This window comes from Carettochelys insculpta, chromosome 3, assembly GCF_033958435.1.
Source record: "Carettochelys insculpta isolate YL-2023 chromosome 3, ASM3395843v1, whole genome shotgun sequence".
Classification (NCBI taxonomy): Eukaryota; Metazoa; Chordata; order Testudines; family Carettochelyidae; genus Carettochelys; species Carettochelys insculpta.
This window is the reverse complement of record NC_134139.1, coordinates 102,430,803-102,447,630: the sequence shown is the minus strand read 5'-3', so window position 1 is coordinate 102,447,630 and position 16,828 is coordinate 102,430,803. Positions and strand designations below refer to the sequence as shown.

Sequence of the window (16,828 nt, the reverse complement as noted above, 5' to 3'; positions counted from 1 at the left end):
CACCACACTTTGATACTGGAACACCTAGTGTTAGCATGCTCATTCAGAAACCTTATAATACCTACAACTTTTTTTTCCTGTCACTCCCTGACTACTCAGTTTCTGGGTAGTGCTACACTCACCCACAGTGCTGGCAGCTTGATGCAAATGAGCAGTCTCAAAAATGCAAAATGGCCACTTATTTGCATATTTGAGTGGCCAATTAGCATATTCAGGTTATAAAAACGGTGTAGTTCATGCTCTGCCGGCAAATAAAACCATTGTCAGCAGCCCTTTATCCCTGTTTTTCCAGGCAAAAGAGGCTGCGGACAGAGGGGGTTTTTGCAGGCAGACCCCCATCTACACTGTTTTCTGCTGAGAATATGCAAATTAGCCACTCAAATACGCAAACAAGTGGCCGTTTTCATTTGAGACTGCTCCTTTGCATCAAGCTGCTGGTACTACAGGTGAGAGTAGTACTAGCCTTTATTTGTACAGGAGACAGCTTCCCACAAGATAGCACAACAAACAAGTGACAGTCACTGTGAATTCATATCTGCTCATTTTACTTTTCTCATACATTGACTTCAATTACAAAACACTATACAGCACACAGTGCTCATTTTATGCTTTTATTATAAATATTTGCACAGTTAAAAAGCAACAGTATGCAAACACGCTATCATGAAAGTGAAATTTAAAAATGTAGATTTTTTTTGGTTACATAACTGCACTCAAACAGTAAAATTTAAGAACCTACAAGTCCAATCACTCCTCGATCAGCCAATAGCTCAAATAAACCAGTTTACATATGTATGAGATAACTTTGCTTCTGTTTATAGTGTCACCAAAATGTGAGAACAGGCATTCACCCAGTACTTCTGTAGCAAGCATTGCAAGGATTTACATGCCAGATGTGTTAAACATTCTTACATCCTTCAAGCATTAGCCACTAACCAAGTTGACACGCTTCCATGCTGATGACACTTGTTAAAAAAACAACATTAAATTTGTTATTGAACTTCCTGGGGGAGAACTATATGCTTCTTGCTCTGCTTTACCCACATGCTGCCAAATACAGCATTCTTGGCCAACGGGAGCTGTGAGTTTGAGGCCTGAGAGCGAGCATAGGCCACCTGTTCACACCCCCCCCCCCAACCACTAAACAGGAGTTACCCAAGGTAAGGATCCCTTTCCCAACTCCCTCCCAGACCCCATATCCCATACCCCAACCCGGAGCCCCCACTCACCCAAACTCCTGCCCAGACCTCTCCCCCACACTCCAAACCTCTTAACTGCCGCCTGAAGCACCCTGCAGCACAAACACCTCATCCTCAGCTCCACCCAAGAACCCGCACCCTCATTCAGAACCATCACCCACTCCTGCCTTAACCTGTGGCTCCCTCCCATACCCCAATCTCTTACTTTTTGGCCCCACAAAAATCTGGTAGCCGCAGGCCCCCAGAAGAGTTAATCTGGCCCTGCCCGTCAACATCATCAACACGTCCCCTCTGGAAGGGTGCATGAAGAGACACATGAATCTTTGGTGCATCTGCTATGTTGTGCAATGTCATGCAAAGACCCTCTCTCATTTTCAGATGATATGTGAACAAGAAGCAGGAAGCATTATCTCCTCCAAATGTAAACAAATTTGTTTGTCTGAGATTGGCTGAACAAGAAGTAGGACTAAAAGTACTTGTAGGTACTGAAGTTCTACCGTGTTTTATTTTTGAATGCAACTATCTTTTCTACATAGTTCTATATGAGATTGCCCTGCAGTGCTTGTAATGCAGAACTGCCAAATACTATTTGTTTTGGTTTTTGCTGTGTAAATATTTGTAATAAAAATCTGAAGTACATATTTTGGATTCTGCATTGTAACAGAAATCAATATATTTGAAAACGTAGAAAATGAAGTACTTAAATAAATTATATTCCATTATTGTTTGGTTTTTAATTGCTTGATAGCTCCATATGAGAGTGGACAGACAGGGACAGAGGCAACCAGAGCTCCCAGAGGAGAGACTCGCCAGCAGACAAAAATCAGAAAAGGACTGGTGGATGGTGAAAGAAGTCATTCCATGGCAGGGCTTTAATAGTAGCCATATAGGGAGTAGTATTGTGGGCTGCTTCTTGCCAGTATGCCAGGCTGACCCATATTGGACTAGTATTGCCTCTGCCCCACCCCTAACAGGCTTTTCACAGCCCATTACCTACATTAGGGTTTCCAAGGATACTCAGAAGGCAGCCTGACGACCATCAATTACAATGCCTGATGATACAAAGTCCAGGCTGGCTACAAACAGCACTTTGTGGAGCCATTTTACACCACTTCTTCCTTTTTATCCCTTCAGATTTTCACCACAGAATCTTATCTTAAGACATCGTAAGAAAGTCTGCTCCAGTCCCCCTGGTTGAGAAAACCCTCAAACATGAGTCAAATATAACTGATGGACACCAGCTGAGCATGCAATGGGTCTGAAGTAGATGACATCTCTCATTCCTCTCAATCAGGGCTCCAGGAATTCAATGATTCTGTGGCTATGGAATATGGCATTGTCCCAAAAGTTGTTCAAAAATGGAGACTTACTTTAAATTTGGGGGTGGGCGGGGGAAACAGCCCTAGAAAAAAATAATCTAAGTGATATTCTACAAGATTACCTTTCTTCAAGCTCTCATGGACTCCATTCTTAAGGCTCCTTCTTTTTAAGGCTCCATAGCCATTTTTAGGATTACATCTTGCTCCTGGTCCTCAATGCTTGATTTTGTTCTGCAGATTAATTAAATTGGCACTCTCACCTACTTGATTCAAACTGCTGTTTCATCTAGTCAGTCATGTTTCATTTTATTTAGAGACAGCACCAGGAACTGGATGCGACTATCAATTCAGAGTCTTTGTTTCTGTCCAGTCTCTCATGTATCAGGAAGGGAGATGTTCTCTCTGCTTTCAAAGAATCTCTCCTTCTGCAAGTGGAGATGAATCCTGAAGAATCATGCTGTGGTTTTACTTTATGAAATATCCAAGACTGATTCCTTTGGGGGTAGTTGCTGAATTCTTGCTGGATGGTTTCTAAATTCAGATGAAGAGTCTGGAGACCTGATGGAAATGAATTCTGTAGCTACCTACTTGGAGTAGGAAGTTGAAGGTGCTATCCCCAGTAAGTGCCACTACAGATAGTTGGCTGTGTCAATGCTAATAAATTTAACTTCAATTTCACTACATTATCATCTGCTACTTTCACCACTTACCCCTCAAAAACTGAGCAAGCTAGATCTCCTCGACCAGCATGGGAACTGGCATTTACAAATAGGTTTCCTTTCACTCTCCAGACTTGCAACAACACTAAGTTAGTTTAATACTTTAACATTGAACTGTTTTGAGGACTTTATATTCCAAGATTAACTTTATCCCTTTACTAATCAAGATACGATTGTACCTACATATAGGCACTTTAAATTTTGGTTTGGCCCAAACTCCCCTGCATTTTATTCAGTATGTATAATTGAGCAATATGACAGAGAAAGTGAGACCATACCACAATAATCCAGAAAATTAATTTATTACAATCTGTGAGCCAACTGCAATCATTTCACTAACCTGCTTAGTAGTGTTTAAGCATTTATTTCCAGATTTACCTGTATTTAAGCTTTCCACTCTTAGAGGGAGACCAGACTGGGCCACAGCAACAAGTTTCAAAGCAATATAGAACTGACTTCTTCCAAAATATCCAAGTCTTGTTGCACCACAAAGTTCCATAATCTGCAGGAGAAAAAACAGTATTTATGAGGCGATCAAAACGTCAGCTATTCCACAAGAAGTGGCAGCCATCTTTAAGCACAGACGTAACAGCAGTCTTAAGTTGGTACATTTGTCAATGGCAATAGTTGGCATGAACTAATCTTGTTTTAATTTTTTGTATGTTTTCTTTGGCAATTAGGAGGGTCATGAGCAGGGCCCTAACAATATCACTGCTATGAAATGTGTGTCATGTATCACAATATCTGGTCTTTTGTGTGCATTTATGCTCTACAAAGATTTCATGGGGAGGCCAGCGTTTATTGAATTGGGGTCCCAACCCAAATGGAAAATGTAGAGAGGAGCTGCAGTGTTTAAGGAGGGTTAGGATATTGCCATCCTCATTTTTCCATGGTCTTTGGAGCTGGACAGCCAGAGAATGGAAGCTGCTGAGCGCTCAGCTTTGCTGGAACAAATGCAGATGGTAAAGGTGGCTATACTGTATCATATTATACGTCTACGCTGCTGGCGCTAAAATGGCTCTGCCTTTAGATTTGGGACCCCCCTGCCAGTGGTCACCAATCTCTAGCTGCCCAGTTCCGAAGACAGTGTCACTAGCAGCAGCACAAACTAAGGGTAGCAATATCACAATTGCTTCCTCTCTCCCAATAACCTTGTGATCGCCTCTCCCCCCTCAAAAGTACTCCTTTTTGGGCCAGGACCCCTGTATTTACTACACTGTGTAGCTGGAGATTTATTTAGCTAAAATGATGAAGTTTTCAATTTTTGAAATCCTATTACTGTGAAATTGACCACAATGGACCATGAATTTGGTAGTGCACAGTCAGGAGCAGGGCTGTTGTTTTCTGGAAATTGTTGCTATTACTGCATTGGCTGATGTTGAGACTTGCTGCTAATTTCTCCCTCACGCAGTCACCAAGGAGTGTCCACTAGAAGAGCAGGGCATTGGCTCCATCACCATGTTGCAGATGATGGCGCATACACCTGGTATTGGCAGTGTCCACAGCGCCTCTCCCATGTGCAGAGCTGCCTCCTACCCTCTCCCACCCTAGCTCACAGCTGGCCTGGCTCTAGTTCTCAATGCCCAACATTTTTATGCTGTAAAAAAATTACATACTGCTTACCTCTACAAGTGTATTTTTCATAACATCTGTATATTTCAGAAATTTCAGCTTTGAAAAATCCAAAAAATACCCTGGCACTGTTTCATAAGAAGAGTTGTGAAGGGTATAGAATTGTTATTAGCCAGTGGAAGAAGCACCCTGAAACTCAGGTATTCCTGATTCCCATTCATAATCTGTGTTTGAATTTTCTTCAGGAGTTCCCATCCTATTGCACGTGGTACCTCCAGAGTGAGTCTGGCAGTTAAGAACGTATTCTGGATCCAGGGAATAATCACAGAGCCGTTCAGCCACCTGCTACAGCTCTTCCATCACCAGCTGAGCAGTATACCTCAACAGCATACCTCCAGGAGTAACAGCTAGGACCCCAGCCATAAAATAGTTCCAGGATGATCAAATCCTCCCAGTTTTGCAGAATAAAAACCAGAAATGGAAAAATTATGCTTTTCAAAACCTAGTAACTCGGCCAAGTTGAAACAAAATTCCATGGGACAATCTTGAATCACATCTCTGGCTGTTCTCTCAAATTTCAAGTGAGAGGTTAGAGCAGGGGCAGGCAAGACAGCCTGGGGGTCAGATCCAGCCTGCCAAGACTTTTAATCTGACCCCCAAGTGGGGGAAAGCTTTGTGCATAGCTCCCACAACCAGCAAAATCTCCCTGGTCCCATTAGCCAGAAACCAGTCAATGAGAGCTGAGATAGTCTGTGGAGTGTGTGATGGGGTACTGCAGCAATGTTGCACAGCTCCCACTGGCTGGACACTGGCCAATAGAAGGGGAGAAATTTTTCTGGAGGTGGGGCAACACCAGAAGCCTCTTCCATAGCACAGAATGCCAGGTGGTCTGCAGCTGCCGGCAGAAGGGCAAGCCTGCCTGAGGGTGCTGATGGATAGGAGTTACTTAGTCCTCCTCCTTCACCCCAACTCCTGCCCAGACCCTGTACCCCTCTTCCATCCCTCCCCACAGTCCAGAGTGCTATCCTATACCCATACCCCCTCCAGGACCCTGCAACCCCAGTCCCCTGCCCGAATGTCACAATTCCCCCCTCCACCCAAGCTCCCTCAAATCCAACCTCTCCTAACACGCCCCCGTCCCTTACCATGCACTCCCTTCTGCACCCAGCCTCCATCCCAGACCCCACAGCCTCTCTATAGAAAAGTACAGACCTTGACCACTTAGAAAAGTCTTGGAGTGCCCACCTCTCCCCGCATCAACAATTATTGCCTACCCCAGGTAAGAGCTTTTAAAAAAGACAAGTATTTTGTAAAAGAAAGTGTTAGACAACCTTAACAGACGATCGCTGTCGGATCCCCTTATAAATTGTTAAACACAGCAAATGCACATTTCTGATCTCCCATTTAAGCTACCAATACGTGTCCAGTCAAAACATAGGTAATGAAATTTCTATGAGTACATGTTGGAAAAGAGCATCCCAAGATATTATTGAGGAAGAATATGCACAGCTCCAGCTATATTAACTACTGTGGCCTACTCTGGGGCAGAGGTGGAGAATCAGAAAGTTGTAACGCACTGTTAGTTTTCAGCTTCTGTCATCCCACCTACCCCTACTTGCTTCTCTAGACTGGTGAGAGAGTGCGGGGGACCATCCTTTGTTAGGCTCTCTAAGTTTGGGAAAGGTCTGTTAAATTGCCATCCTGTTCTTCCTGCAGCTCAGACAGTTAGAACTGGACTGGACTGCTACATTTCAGGGGAGCACCTTTAGGAAAGCAGGAACAGCACTTCTAGATCAAGTCAGTACTGTTCACAAAGCTTTAACAGAAGGTTTGGGAGGTAATGCCCAAAGTATCTCCCCATAGAAAAGTGTGGTTCCAACAAAGTTACAAGCTGTGATTCAGGAAACAGATGTTCAGTTTATAATGAAATATATATCTTCTTCTTAATCATCTCCCTCAAGAGCCACAGACTGGATAACTGTACTCCAAGTAATCGTGAAAGAAGCATTAAGAAATTTGTCAATGAATTAAATGCTTAGTGCAGTAGAAGAGCACATGCTAGGGTCAGCCTCTGGCTGCACTCCAGCTCCTAGTCTCCTCACACATCCCTTCCACCGCCCCCAAGTATTTCTGGTAGAAGTCAGGACAAGTTGCAGGTTCCCATGATTTTTTTTCTGTCTATTGCCTGCAGTGAGTCCATGACTTACTTAAAAGCCCCATGATGGAATCTTAAATTTACAAGTTACTCTAGGTTGCTACTTTGTCTTGTACAATTAAATTATTTGGAGAAATCCTGCACAGACCTGGACAAACTTACAGTGGATGTACTGTACTCAGATTTTTAGGAAGTCTGTGAGAAGAACCCTCATCAAAGGCTCCTCAGCAAAATAAGGTGTCATGAGATAAGAGGAAAGGTCCTCTCATGGATTGGTAACTGTTTAAAAAAATAGGAAACAAGGGGTAGGAATAATAGTTTTCAGACTGGAGAAACAAACAGTGGTGTCCCCCAGGAGTTTGTGCTGCACTCAGTACTAGTCAACATAATAAGTGATCTGGAGAAAGGAATAAGCAGTGAGGCGGCAAAATCAGCAGACAATACAAAACTACTCAAGATAGTTAAGGCACAAGGAAACCATGAAGAACAGAGGGTAACAAAGCGACAGATTAAATTCATTGCTGATAAATGCAAAGTAATGCATACTGGAAATCATAATCCCAACTACACATAAAATGATGGGGGCTAAACTAGCCTTGACTGCTCAAGAAGGATTTTGGCATCACTGTGGACCACTCTCTGAAAACATCCACTCAATGTGCAGCAGCAGTCAAAAAAAGCTAACAATGTTTCAATTCATTAAGACAGAAAAATATAAGACAAAATATATCGCCTCTATACAAATCCGTGGTATACTCACATCTTGAATATTTCATGCAGATGTGGTTGCCTCATCAGAAAAAGATATATTGGAATTGAAAAAAGCTCATAAAAGAACAAAAATGATTGGGGTATGGAACAGCTTCCATATGAGAGATTAGTAAAACTGAGACTTTTCATCTTGGAAAAGAGACAGTTTAGGAAGATATGACTGAGGTCTACAAAATCACGACTGGTTTGGAGAAAAAAACGAAGTGTTATTTACTTCTCATAACAAGGACTAAAAGCCACCAAATGACACCGTCATGAATGAGTGCAGGGAAGGGCTTAATCTCTTCCTGAGGTAACTTAAGCCCAGGTGAGCCAATGGGAGCAAAGAGACTCTTTTGAGCTGAAAATAATTGCAGTTTAAGGGGCTTTTTGTCTGCTGGGGAGGCAGAGAAAAGACATAGAAGGATATCTCCCAAGAAATTGAAATGAATCCCATAAATATCCTGACCATCTCAAAATCAGCCATAGTGGTGTAAATAGAAGGGAAATGTATATTTAGATGCAGTCAAGTTATGGTTATTTTGAATTTGGTGTGACCGCGGCTATCTGGTTTTTTGTTGCTTTGATTAATGACTTGATTTTCCCCCCCTATAACTTTTAAGCAGAATCCCAGGGAAATATTTTCTGTGCTATAATTGACATGATTTATCTTCTCTTGTTTTGTGAACAAATTACTGTTTTAAGCAATTGATATGATACCTCTGTCCTGAGAAGAGTCTGTGTATGTTCCCGCCTTAGACTAAAAGGTCAACTAGTAAATTACAGTTCTTTGTTCTAAGCTCTCCTGAGGGAGGGTTAAGAACTTGGGGTACTCCCACAGGGAAATATTCCAAGGTGTATTTTCCTGGACTAAGGGGTTTTTGTTTTACCTGGGTGGTGGCAGCCCCACCCTCCAGAGTCCAGGGAATCTGTGACCTTGGGGAGTTCTTAAAGTAAAACTTTCGTAGGCAAGGTGTTTTTAATTTTTTGCAGGCCGCTAGAGTGAGGGCAGAGCCCTGCCAGAAACTAATAGGCAGCAGGTTTAAAACAAAAGGAATATTTCTTCACAAAATGCAGCGCCAACCTTTGGAACTCTTTGCCCACATGTGGAACTTGTGAAGGCTAAAACCATTACCAGGGTTCAAAAAAAGAACTAGACAGAGACAAAGGCTGGGGACAGGGATAAAAAGTCAGCAAATTAATCTGATCATGACCCAGCTTTATTAATTACATGTATCTGACTTACAAATCCACAAATTGCCCTTGCCAAGAAGATGAAAGATCAGAGATGATTCCCGGACGTCTGGTCATAGGGCTTGAAAGTTGTCCTGATGATTTTTCATAGCCAAAATTGATCAGTTTTGTATGGCAAATGGTCATGAAAGTTTCAATAACACACCTATTCTGTTTAAAAGCTCAGCTCTTATAAATTACTGGCAGCTAAATTTCTTCAAATAAATTCTCTCGTAACTGGACAGACAGACAAAAAGCTAACTACACATACCACTAATGCTTGAAAGGCAGAAAGCAGCCTCGTGGAAAGGAAGATTTGAAGCTCAAAGTTCTTTCTGCACAAACGTCAATAAAACTGGAACCAGATCAGGACTATGGCTCTATGCAACCCCAAGCCTGAAAATTCAGTTCAAAGGGGCATGCGCAGGCAGCCCTAAGGCACTGCTTTCCAAAGTGTTCCCTACCTACTCATGCTCAGAATGCATACATGGATGCACTCCTACAATGGTGACACCAACAGCTTTCTTTTTCTTTAGGAATTAAAGATTAAAACTCACTCATCAAAAGCCATCAGTACCCTAGGATCATGCCACTCCAGTGGTTGGATGGAGGGTAATGCTGAGAGTTAAGGGCTGAGATGCTGGAGCAGGGCTAGTCATCTGCAACAGACATTCTTTGGCCCTATCAAACAATTACAGAGGGAGCTGGCAGTGCTCAATATGCTCCCTCTCATTTTTCCATGTGCGGGCAGCATAAGTTTTCTTACATTCACTGAGGCATGTGTAGATGCACACCACCCCTTGAAATGCATGCCAATGCCTGTGGGCACTCCACTAATCAGTGGGGCAACATCTGATGCTCTGCTGAGTGGCTACCCAAACACTCAGCTTACAGGGAACACTGTAGTGATCCCTAAGTTAGTTGCTTAATAATTTCCCATATTAAAAGATTCTTTGCATCTTTCTGAGAGGCTTTAACACTTCCATTATTTACATCAAACCTTTAGGCTATGGTTATACTAGTGAGTTTGCCAAAAAACCCAGTTCTGTCGAGAAAACTCGTGGCATGTCCACACAAAATATGCTTTGTCAATAGAACTCAGCACTTTTGCTGGCAGTGTTCTGCCTCTCAGCCAAAAGGCATAACACTGCTATCAACGCCCTGGGGGGCCTTCTCTCGACAAACAGGGAATCCAGAACAAAGGGCAGCCCTGTCTGTTGTGCTTCCATGTGCCTGTTTTGTCGAGAGCACGGATGGGGCAGTCTGGCCACTCTGTCGACAGATTGGAGCACTCTTTTGATCCACTTTTAGCATGTGGCTGCACTCTGTCAACGGAAGGTTTGTCAAGAAATCTCTCCCGATAGTGAATTCTGTTGACAGAGGGCTATAACGCAACTGTAGCCACAGAGTTTAAGAGGGAAAATACACTTCCATAGCCTTGAGGCTTTGCCCCATGAAATTCAATTTGCTGAGCAGAGTTGCAAACTATTAAAAATAAACATATCCTTTCTCTCAACTGCTCTGAAAAATTATATCAGCCTGTCAAAATAACTCAGCATGAACATTCTAAAGATTTATGATTGCATTGCTGCTAAGGCAGCAGCAACAAACACTGCACAGGAAGTCTCTGGGAGCTACTGAAGCACTTAGGTTGACAGAGAGGCAGTGGGAAAGGGGAGGTTTGGCTCCCCAGCCTCAGCTGGATGGTACATGTTGTTCCATCATCCCATTCCCCATGCACATGCCCTCCAGTGCATACGCATGACAGTCCAATTACAAGATCACCTACTAACCACTCTCCTCTGCAGGCTTCTTATATTGTTCAGTGCACATGCTGGATGTACAAGGTTGTACATTTGGCTTTTCCTAATTTTGAAGTGCTGGGCCTTCCAACCTGAAGAAATAAGTCAAACCAAAAAATGAATCTTGTTTAAAAATATCTGTTCAAAATTCAGGGTTCTCTCTGTTGATTGCAATAGGAACTGACTTTCTTCTTAAGTTTTATCCTTGTACTATCTACTTATTAGCAGTAGAGCCAAAATTTGGTGGATTACATTCCAGGAAGTCTATGGCCATAAAGCAGCATAAATGTCCAGTGCTTGCATGATTAGTTCCTGCCCCCCGACTTTAAAATATGTATTGGGACATATTTATATACAAATACAACTAACTGAAAGCCATGAGACTGTCATTTTTTTTTAAACTACAACATTTTGTTTCCTGTTTGACCAATTCATTTTTGTATAACAAGTCCAGACAGCAGCTAAGAAATAATGTAATACTACCTTACAGAAATTACAGAAGGAAGTAATGAAGTAAGTGGGAAAACAAGAGGTGAAAAAATTAGAGACAGCACACTGGCTGCATTTATAAGAAGTGTGGCTACTGCTTAGTCCAAAAATTGTGACCAGTCTGAACACCAGATATGAAAGCAGATGACAAAGGCATGGGTGAAAACCCTAAATCTGGTGCTCTGAGGTGGTGACCTAACTTATTTTCCTCTCAGTCTCAAAATGAAGATTAATTAAATGATGTCACTGACCTGGCTGTGTATTTCTTTTCTTCTTCTGTCAAATATTTTGAAGACTTGAAAGTCTTTGCATCTGTTCTCTATTGGAATTTTGTTAAGAGTAACAAAAAAATCTGTTAACAGCTTAACTGACTTGTTGATAACTTCATTTTTACTTACAACAGCTCCTCAGATACCAGTTTCAGGGTCAGAGGTTTTAAATTTTAATGTGCAGCAGGGATATTAATGTCACGTCTTAGATGATTAAGGCATGTTAGGACAACCAGCTCTGCTGGTTTGAAAACTGCCTTACTTCATTAGAATAGAACTTGCCAGACCAAACTGGCAGGTGGAGCTACTGAGAAGCCAGTGTGGGAGTCTGGCACCTCAGCTTATGTCTTCACTGCAACTAAAAAACACACAGTTGGTCTGTGCCAGATGATAGGATTGTGGGACTTGGGCTAGAGATCTGTTTAACTGTGTAGCAGACATTCAGGCTTAGAACTTTAGGACTGTGGTGGGGGGTGCAGTAGGTGAGATGTTCTCAAAGCTCAGGCCGCAGTCCAAGCCCAAATGTCTAAACTGCAGGTGAGCAGCCAGTTAGCTCAAGCACAGCACAAGTCATCCATGGGAGTCTAACTGCAGTGTAGATACAATGTCAGACAGCTTCAGAGACAAGTACCCTTCTCCCATCACGGCAATGTTGGCTGATGGTAGGGAGAAGAGAAATTTGTGCCTCAAGATGTCGCAAGAGCAAAGCTCCTAGTCTGGCTGTTCAGATAACATCCTCACCTGCTAAATCCCAATCTGACAAATCTCTACTGGCTCATCATATCACTCAACAGGCAAGTAACAGAGGGTAGTTTTATCTGTTGTGAGTATATGTGAAGAACAGTTCAAAACCTATCTACATTCTGTGAGGGATAAGGAGGAGCAGCTATAATAGGATGCAGGAAGTCAATTGCTATTTTAGGAGAGGGAAAAGATTACCCCTTCACTGATTTAGTCATATTTTGAAGGTTGTCCTTAGGATCATAAATGCTAGATCCTTTTATAATTAAAGGGAAAAAAAAAGTAAGAAAGCTTGGCTTAGCTTCAGCAGCTCAGCATGGCAGCTTGAAAATAAGGTACCACAAGCCACGCTGCCAACAGCCCGCCCAATTCTGTCCAATTCAAACCTTGTTCAGTCTAATGCTACTTATCTATTATTCATCTACTCACTCCTCCTCTCTGTTGTTACCTCCTCCACCTTTCACTCTTTCTCCAGCCTCTCATATCCAATCTATACTCTGAAACTGATTTGCATCTTTAAATTGATTTAGTGCTATGGAAATTCAATGGAAGCGTTTTGCATATGGAGCACGGTAACCCCCCAATTTATTAATTTCAAGGTAATTTAATCACGAAAACTGTTCCATAAATACAATGGTCAACAGCAAATAAGTATAGAAAACAAAGAGGCAGACCACATTTTTGAACATGAAAAGACTAGAGATGCTTAGTTTAATAGACTGGAAACACTTCTAACAATATTAGTTGAATAAAAGACTAAGAGTACCATCACTTATATCAAGATAAAACATCAAAATGAGACTCTCTGGACAAATAAAAAGGTTCCCCCTACTGGGCACCAAGAGACAGCCTTAACAAAAGAAGATAAGATAGAATTTTAATAACTTGCTTAAAGGTTTTCCAGTGCAACTGTATTTGTCAGAAGCAGAACCTCCAATATTTGTATAATGTTCTCATTTTTCAGAACTCCTGTAATGTCAAAGTAAAAGCCACTTAATTTCATTCAGTCGGGAACACCAGACTTTTACTAAATGACAAGTGTTCTGGAGAGGGCAGTAAGCAAGGAAAATGCGACCTGTTCTCTCTCTCCCCTCATCCAAAGATAATTTCGCAACACAGGATCCTGCCTTCATGGCATAGTAATTTCAGGAGAACGTCTAGCACAGAAAAAATTTCACAGAGCAGTTAAGTAAGTTGTTACAAAAAAATTTTGGGCTCATACAAGAAAGAACAAAATAGAGCACAAGAGCATAGCATCTGATGAAGTGAGTCTGTGCTCACGAAAGCTCATGCTCAAAACTTTTCTGTTTGTCTATAAGGTGCCAGAGGACCCTTCGTTGCTGCTAACACCATTCTGTGACTATGCAAGTTTAGCAAGAGTTATAGAAATCCATTACGAATGTCTTCAAAACATTTACTTCCATGTCCGTGAGATACTTTGCCTGAAAAATATATTTGCCCTCAAATATAAACCCTAAAATCAATGCAATAGTAATGGATAAGACTGAAAGCAGAGGAAAACAGAAAATCACGGACTCTTAATCTACTGAATAATTTCAATACTAATGAGATTCACCACTTTAAACTTTAAGGAACAAAAGTCCTTTGTTGTTTTTTTTTAATATTGTCCTTTCTATTTTTGTACAAAAGAATGACACTAACCATCCTTCTTTTGGCTGTTATCGTGATGTTTTATTTTGGGGTTGTACTTAATTTTTATGCTTTCAAGGTTGTTTCAAGGCTCATTCAGATGATTTCCTTCTGTTTTGTTCTTTACAAAATAAAAGACATCTAAAAAAATTCTTAAATCAACTTTTGAGTATTATGTGCAGCAATTTTTCGGTACGAAACCCTCCCTGTCCCCGGACCAGTATGTATGTGTTCCATCAACATAGTCCAAACCCAAAAGTGTTCCGTGGCCACATTAGTTCAGGAAAAGCTGCCCTAACAGGATTTTAAAAGACAGCTTTATTTACTCAAATTAAGTGAAACTGCAAATATTTATTCTAATGGATAGGTTCTCCTTCCACATTTGATTTTTTGCTGTTTTGTTAGATTGAAACCCTTAATCTGGCCCCACCCCCCCCAAAAAAAGTGTTTCTTAAAAGGCAGTAGTGATTGAGAAAGTTTGAGTAGTAAGGAAACTAGATATCTATAGCATTTCTGCACAGTCAGTGGATGCAGAAAATCTCCATAAATTTTTGGCATTCAACATATACAAAGTTTAAATTGTCAATTTCGAACATTATTTCTACTTCTTATGGCTTCCATCGTAGATTTGCAAATGCAAGCAAATATGGCATTGTTTTACATTGCAGATTGATATAGAGGTGGCAGTCTTCATCCACAAAGTCAAGGAGTTCACTTTAAAAAAAAAAGGGGTATAAGTCTCTAATTGGTAGTCACTACAGTGCACTAGTAATGGCAGACTGGCTTTAGGCTTCCCAGCTCAAGTAGTTATCCATTCTGTGCCCTCCTTTTAAGGTTTAGTTTGTCCTCAAACCAATCTTTGGTTACAAGATTAGTGCTTCACAGTACACTGACTGTGCACAAGGAAAGCACGTGCAGCTTCTGCACAAAGTGCCCCAGACCATGAGCTGCTGCATTCTGAATAGTGTTTACATGCACTTAGGTCTGGAAAAGTATCAACTACTCAATTCATCTCAACTGCTTGACTCTGAGTCCTAATTTAAAAAACACACAAGAGTTCATTATGACGCAACTGATGCTATCACACCTTTTCCCTTGCTGTGCTCAGCCTTTTACCAGATTACTTTGTATTAAAGCTAATTTGGTAGAGGCCTACATGAACACCACATAAGCAGAGTAATGAAAGGCTGCCATTGGCAGAGGTAAGGTTGTGGTGCATGGTCTCTCAGTCGTGGTAATGATAAGCTGCAAGTATGTGTGGGTGCGGGAGTAGAGGGTTACACCTTAGGGTGGCTTATTTTTCATTTCCTTGCACGCACATATAGCACCTCTAACTGCTTCACTAAAAAGATCTTTGCATATTGATTTCCTTGGTTTAATACTTAATTGAGAAGTGAAGCACAGAAGTAGACATGAGATTTTTTTTCCCTAGTGGTGCATTAGTAACTTTGCTTTAGCCTTCTCTGCTGTAGAATAAAATCTAACAGAAATGGGTAGCTCCTCCAAGAAGATTGTTAGTCTTGCTCCCACTCATTCAGCTTGTGGCACAATGCACAACGTGTAGGTCTGAGGAAGGGGACAGATGCAAAAATTCCCACAAAATCAGACTGATTTTTGATCAAGCCTATGCTGACTTCAAGAAAAGATGCCTTAAGATTTCTAGTGCCCTTCATTAAGGACCTGGGAAGTGAAGAGGTTATCAGGGAAATCCATATAAATACATTGCCCCAATTAAAGAATGCTGGGACTATCTGACTAGGCTAAACACACTGGAAACCTACAAAATGTACTCTCATTTTAGTCGCAGAGTAGTAAACGTTATATTCTATAGGAAGATGGGAATTGCCCTACTAAGTCAGGCCACAAATCCACCTACTCTATTATATTGTTTCCTTCCTCTGTATCTACCACCAAGTGTCTCAGAGAAAAGAACCCCTACAGCAGACATATATGGGACAATCCACCATGGGCATTTGGCCTCACCCTGATTGCCAATGGTTACAGAATAATTTATACACTGTTAAATTGTTAACTCTGGTTATTCTTGGTAGCCACACAAATCTCATTAAGTTCATTACCTCAATGAGTTCCTATGGTATTTAGTTAAAAGCTAAAAGTTAAAAGCAGTGTGAACAAATTTACTTTTGGTCTTGAATGGTCTCTTCTTGGATTATGAAATAAGGCTAGACATTCCCGCTACTTATTTTATATACTTTTCTAAACTACACCTTGGTCTTTTCAATGTTGATATGAGAGTTTTACCCATGACTATTCATTGCTCTTTTTTGAACTTCCTCTAGTTCTTCAACACTTTTGTAACATGATGACCAGCACTGCACATGGCATTCTAGATGAAGACACACTGACTTATAAGTGTACTTTATATCCTTTGTATTAGTCGTCATAATTTTTCTTACACACCCTAACATCTTTTGGTTTTTAACTCCAGAGGCCAATTGACAAGATATCTTCATTGAGCAGTCTACAACAAAAAACTCAGCTTCCCTTTTTTGACTGAGCTTATTCACTTTCAATAACATCGTGTACATTTTTCCCTCCAAATATACATTACTCTGCAAGAGATGATCACTCAAAGAGAATATTCACCTCCCTTAAGACAGACAGTAGGCTTGGAACTTGTGATCAGTTAAATACAAAGGACAAGATCACACTACTCCACTAAGCTACTGCATCAAGTAAAGACTGTCAACACTGTACTATACTTAAAACACTTCCAGTTGTACTTGGAACACTAAAACTAAAACATACCTAATTGTATTGATGTGATAAAATTAAGTAATGCAGAACACAAACACCCTGGGAGAACCTGGAGATCTCATTCATAAAATATTGACAAATGCCTTCCTTTAGCTTAGAGATTTAAACAGTAGATTGGAAGACTCCCCACCTCACAGAAAAATGTGGGGGCA

General features: G+C 41.1%; 1 protein-coding gene across 7 annotated transcripts in view; it reads right to left on the bottom strand.

Moving 5' to 3' along the window:
- Positions 1–16,828, bottom strand: part of REPS1 (RALBP1 associated Eps domain containing 1) — a 79,254-nt gene that overhangs the window by 59,836 nt on the left and 2,590 nt on the right. For all 7 annotated transcript variants that reach the window (XM_074990470.1, XM_074990469.1, XM_074990467.1 and 4 more), the window contains exon 2: positions 3,616–3,739. In XM_074990470.1, coding sequence (XP_074846571.1) covers positions 3,616–3,739 — 124 coding nt within the window. The remainder of the gene's footprint in view (positions 1–3,615; positions 3,740–16,828) is intronic.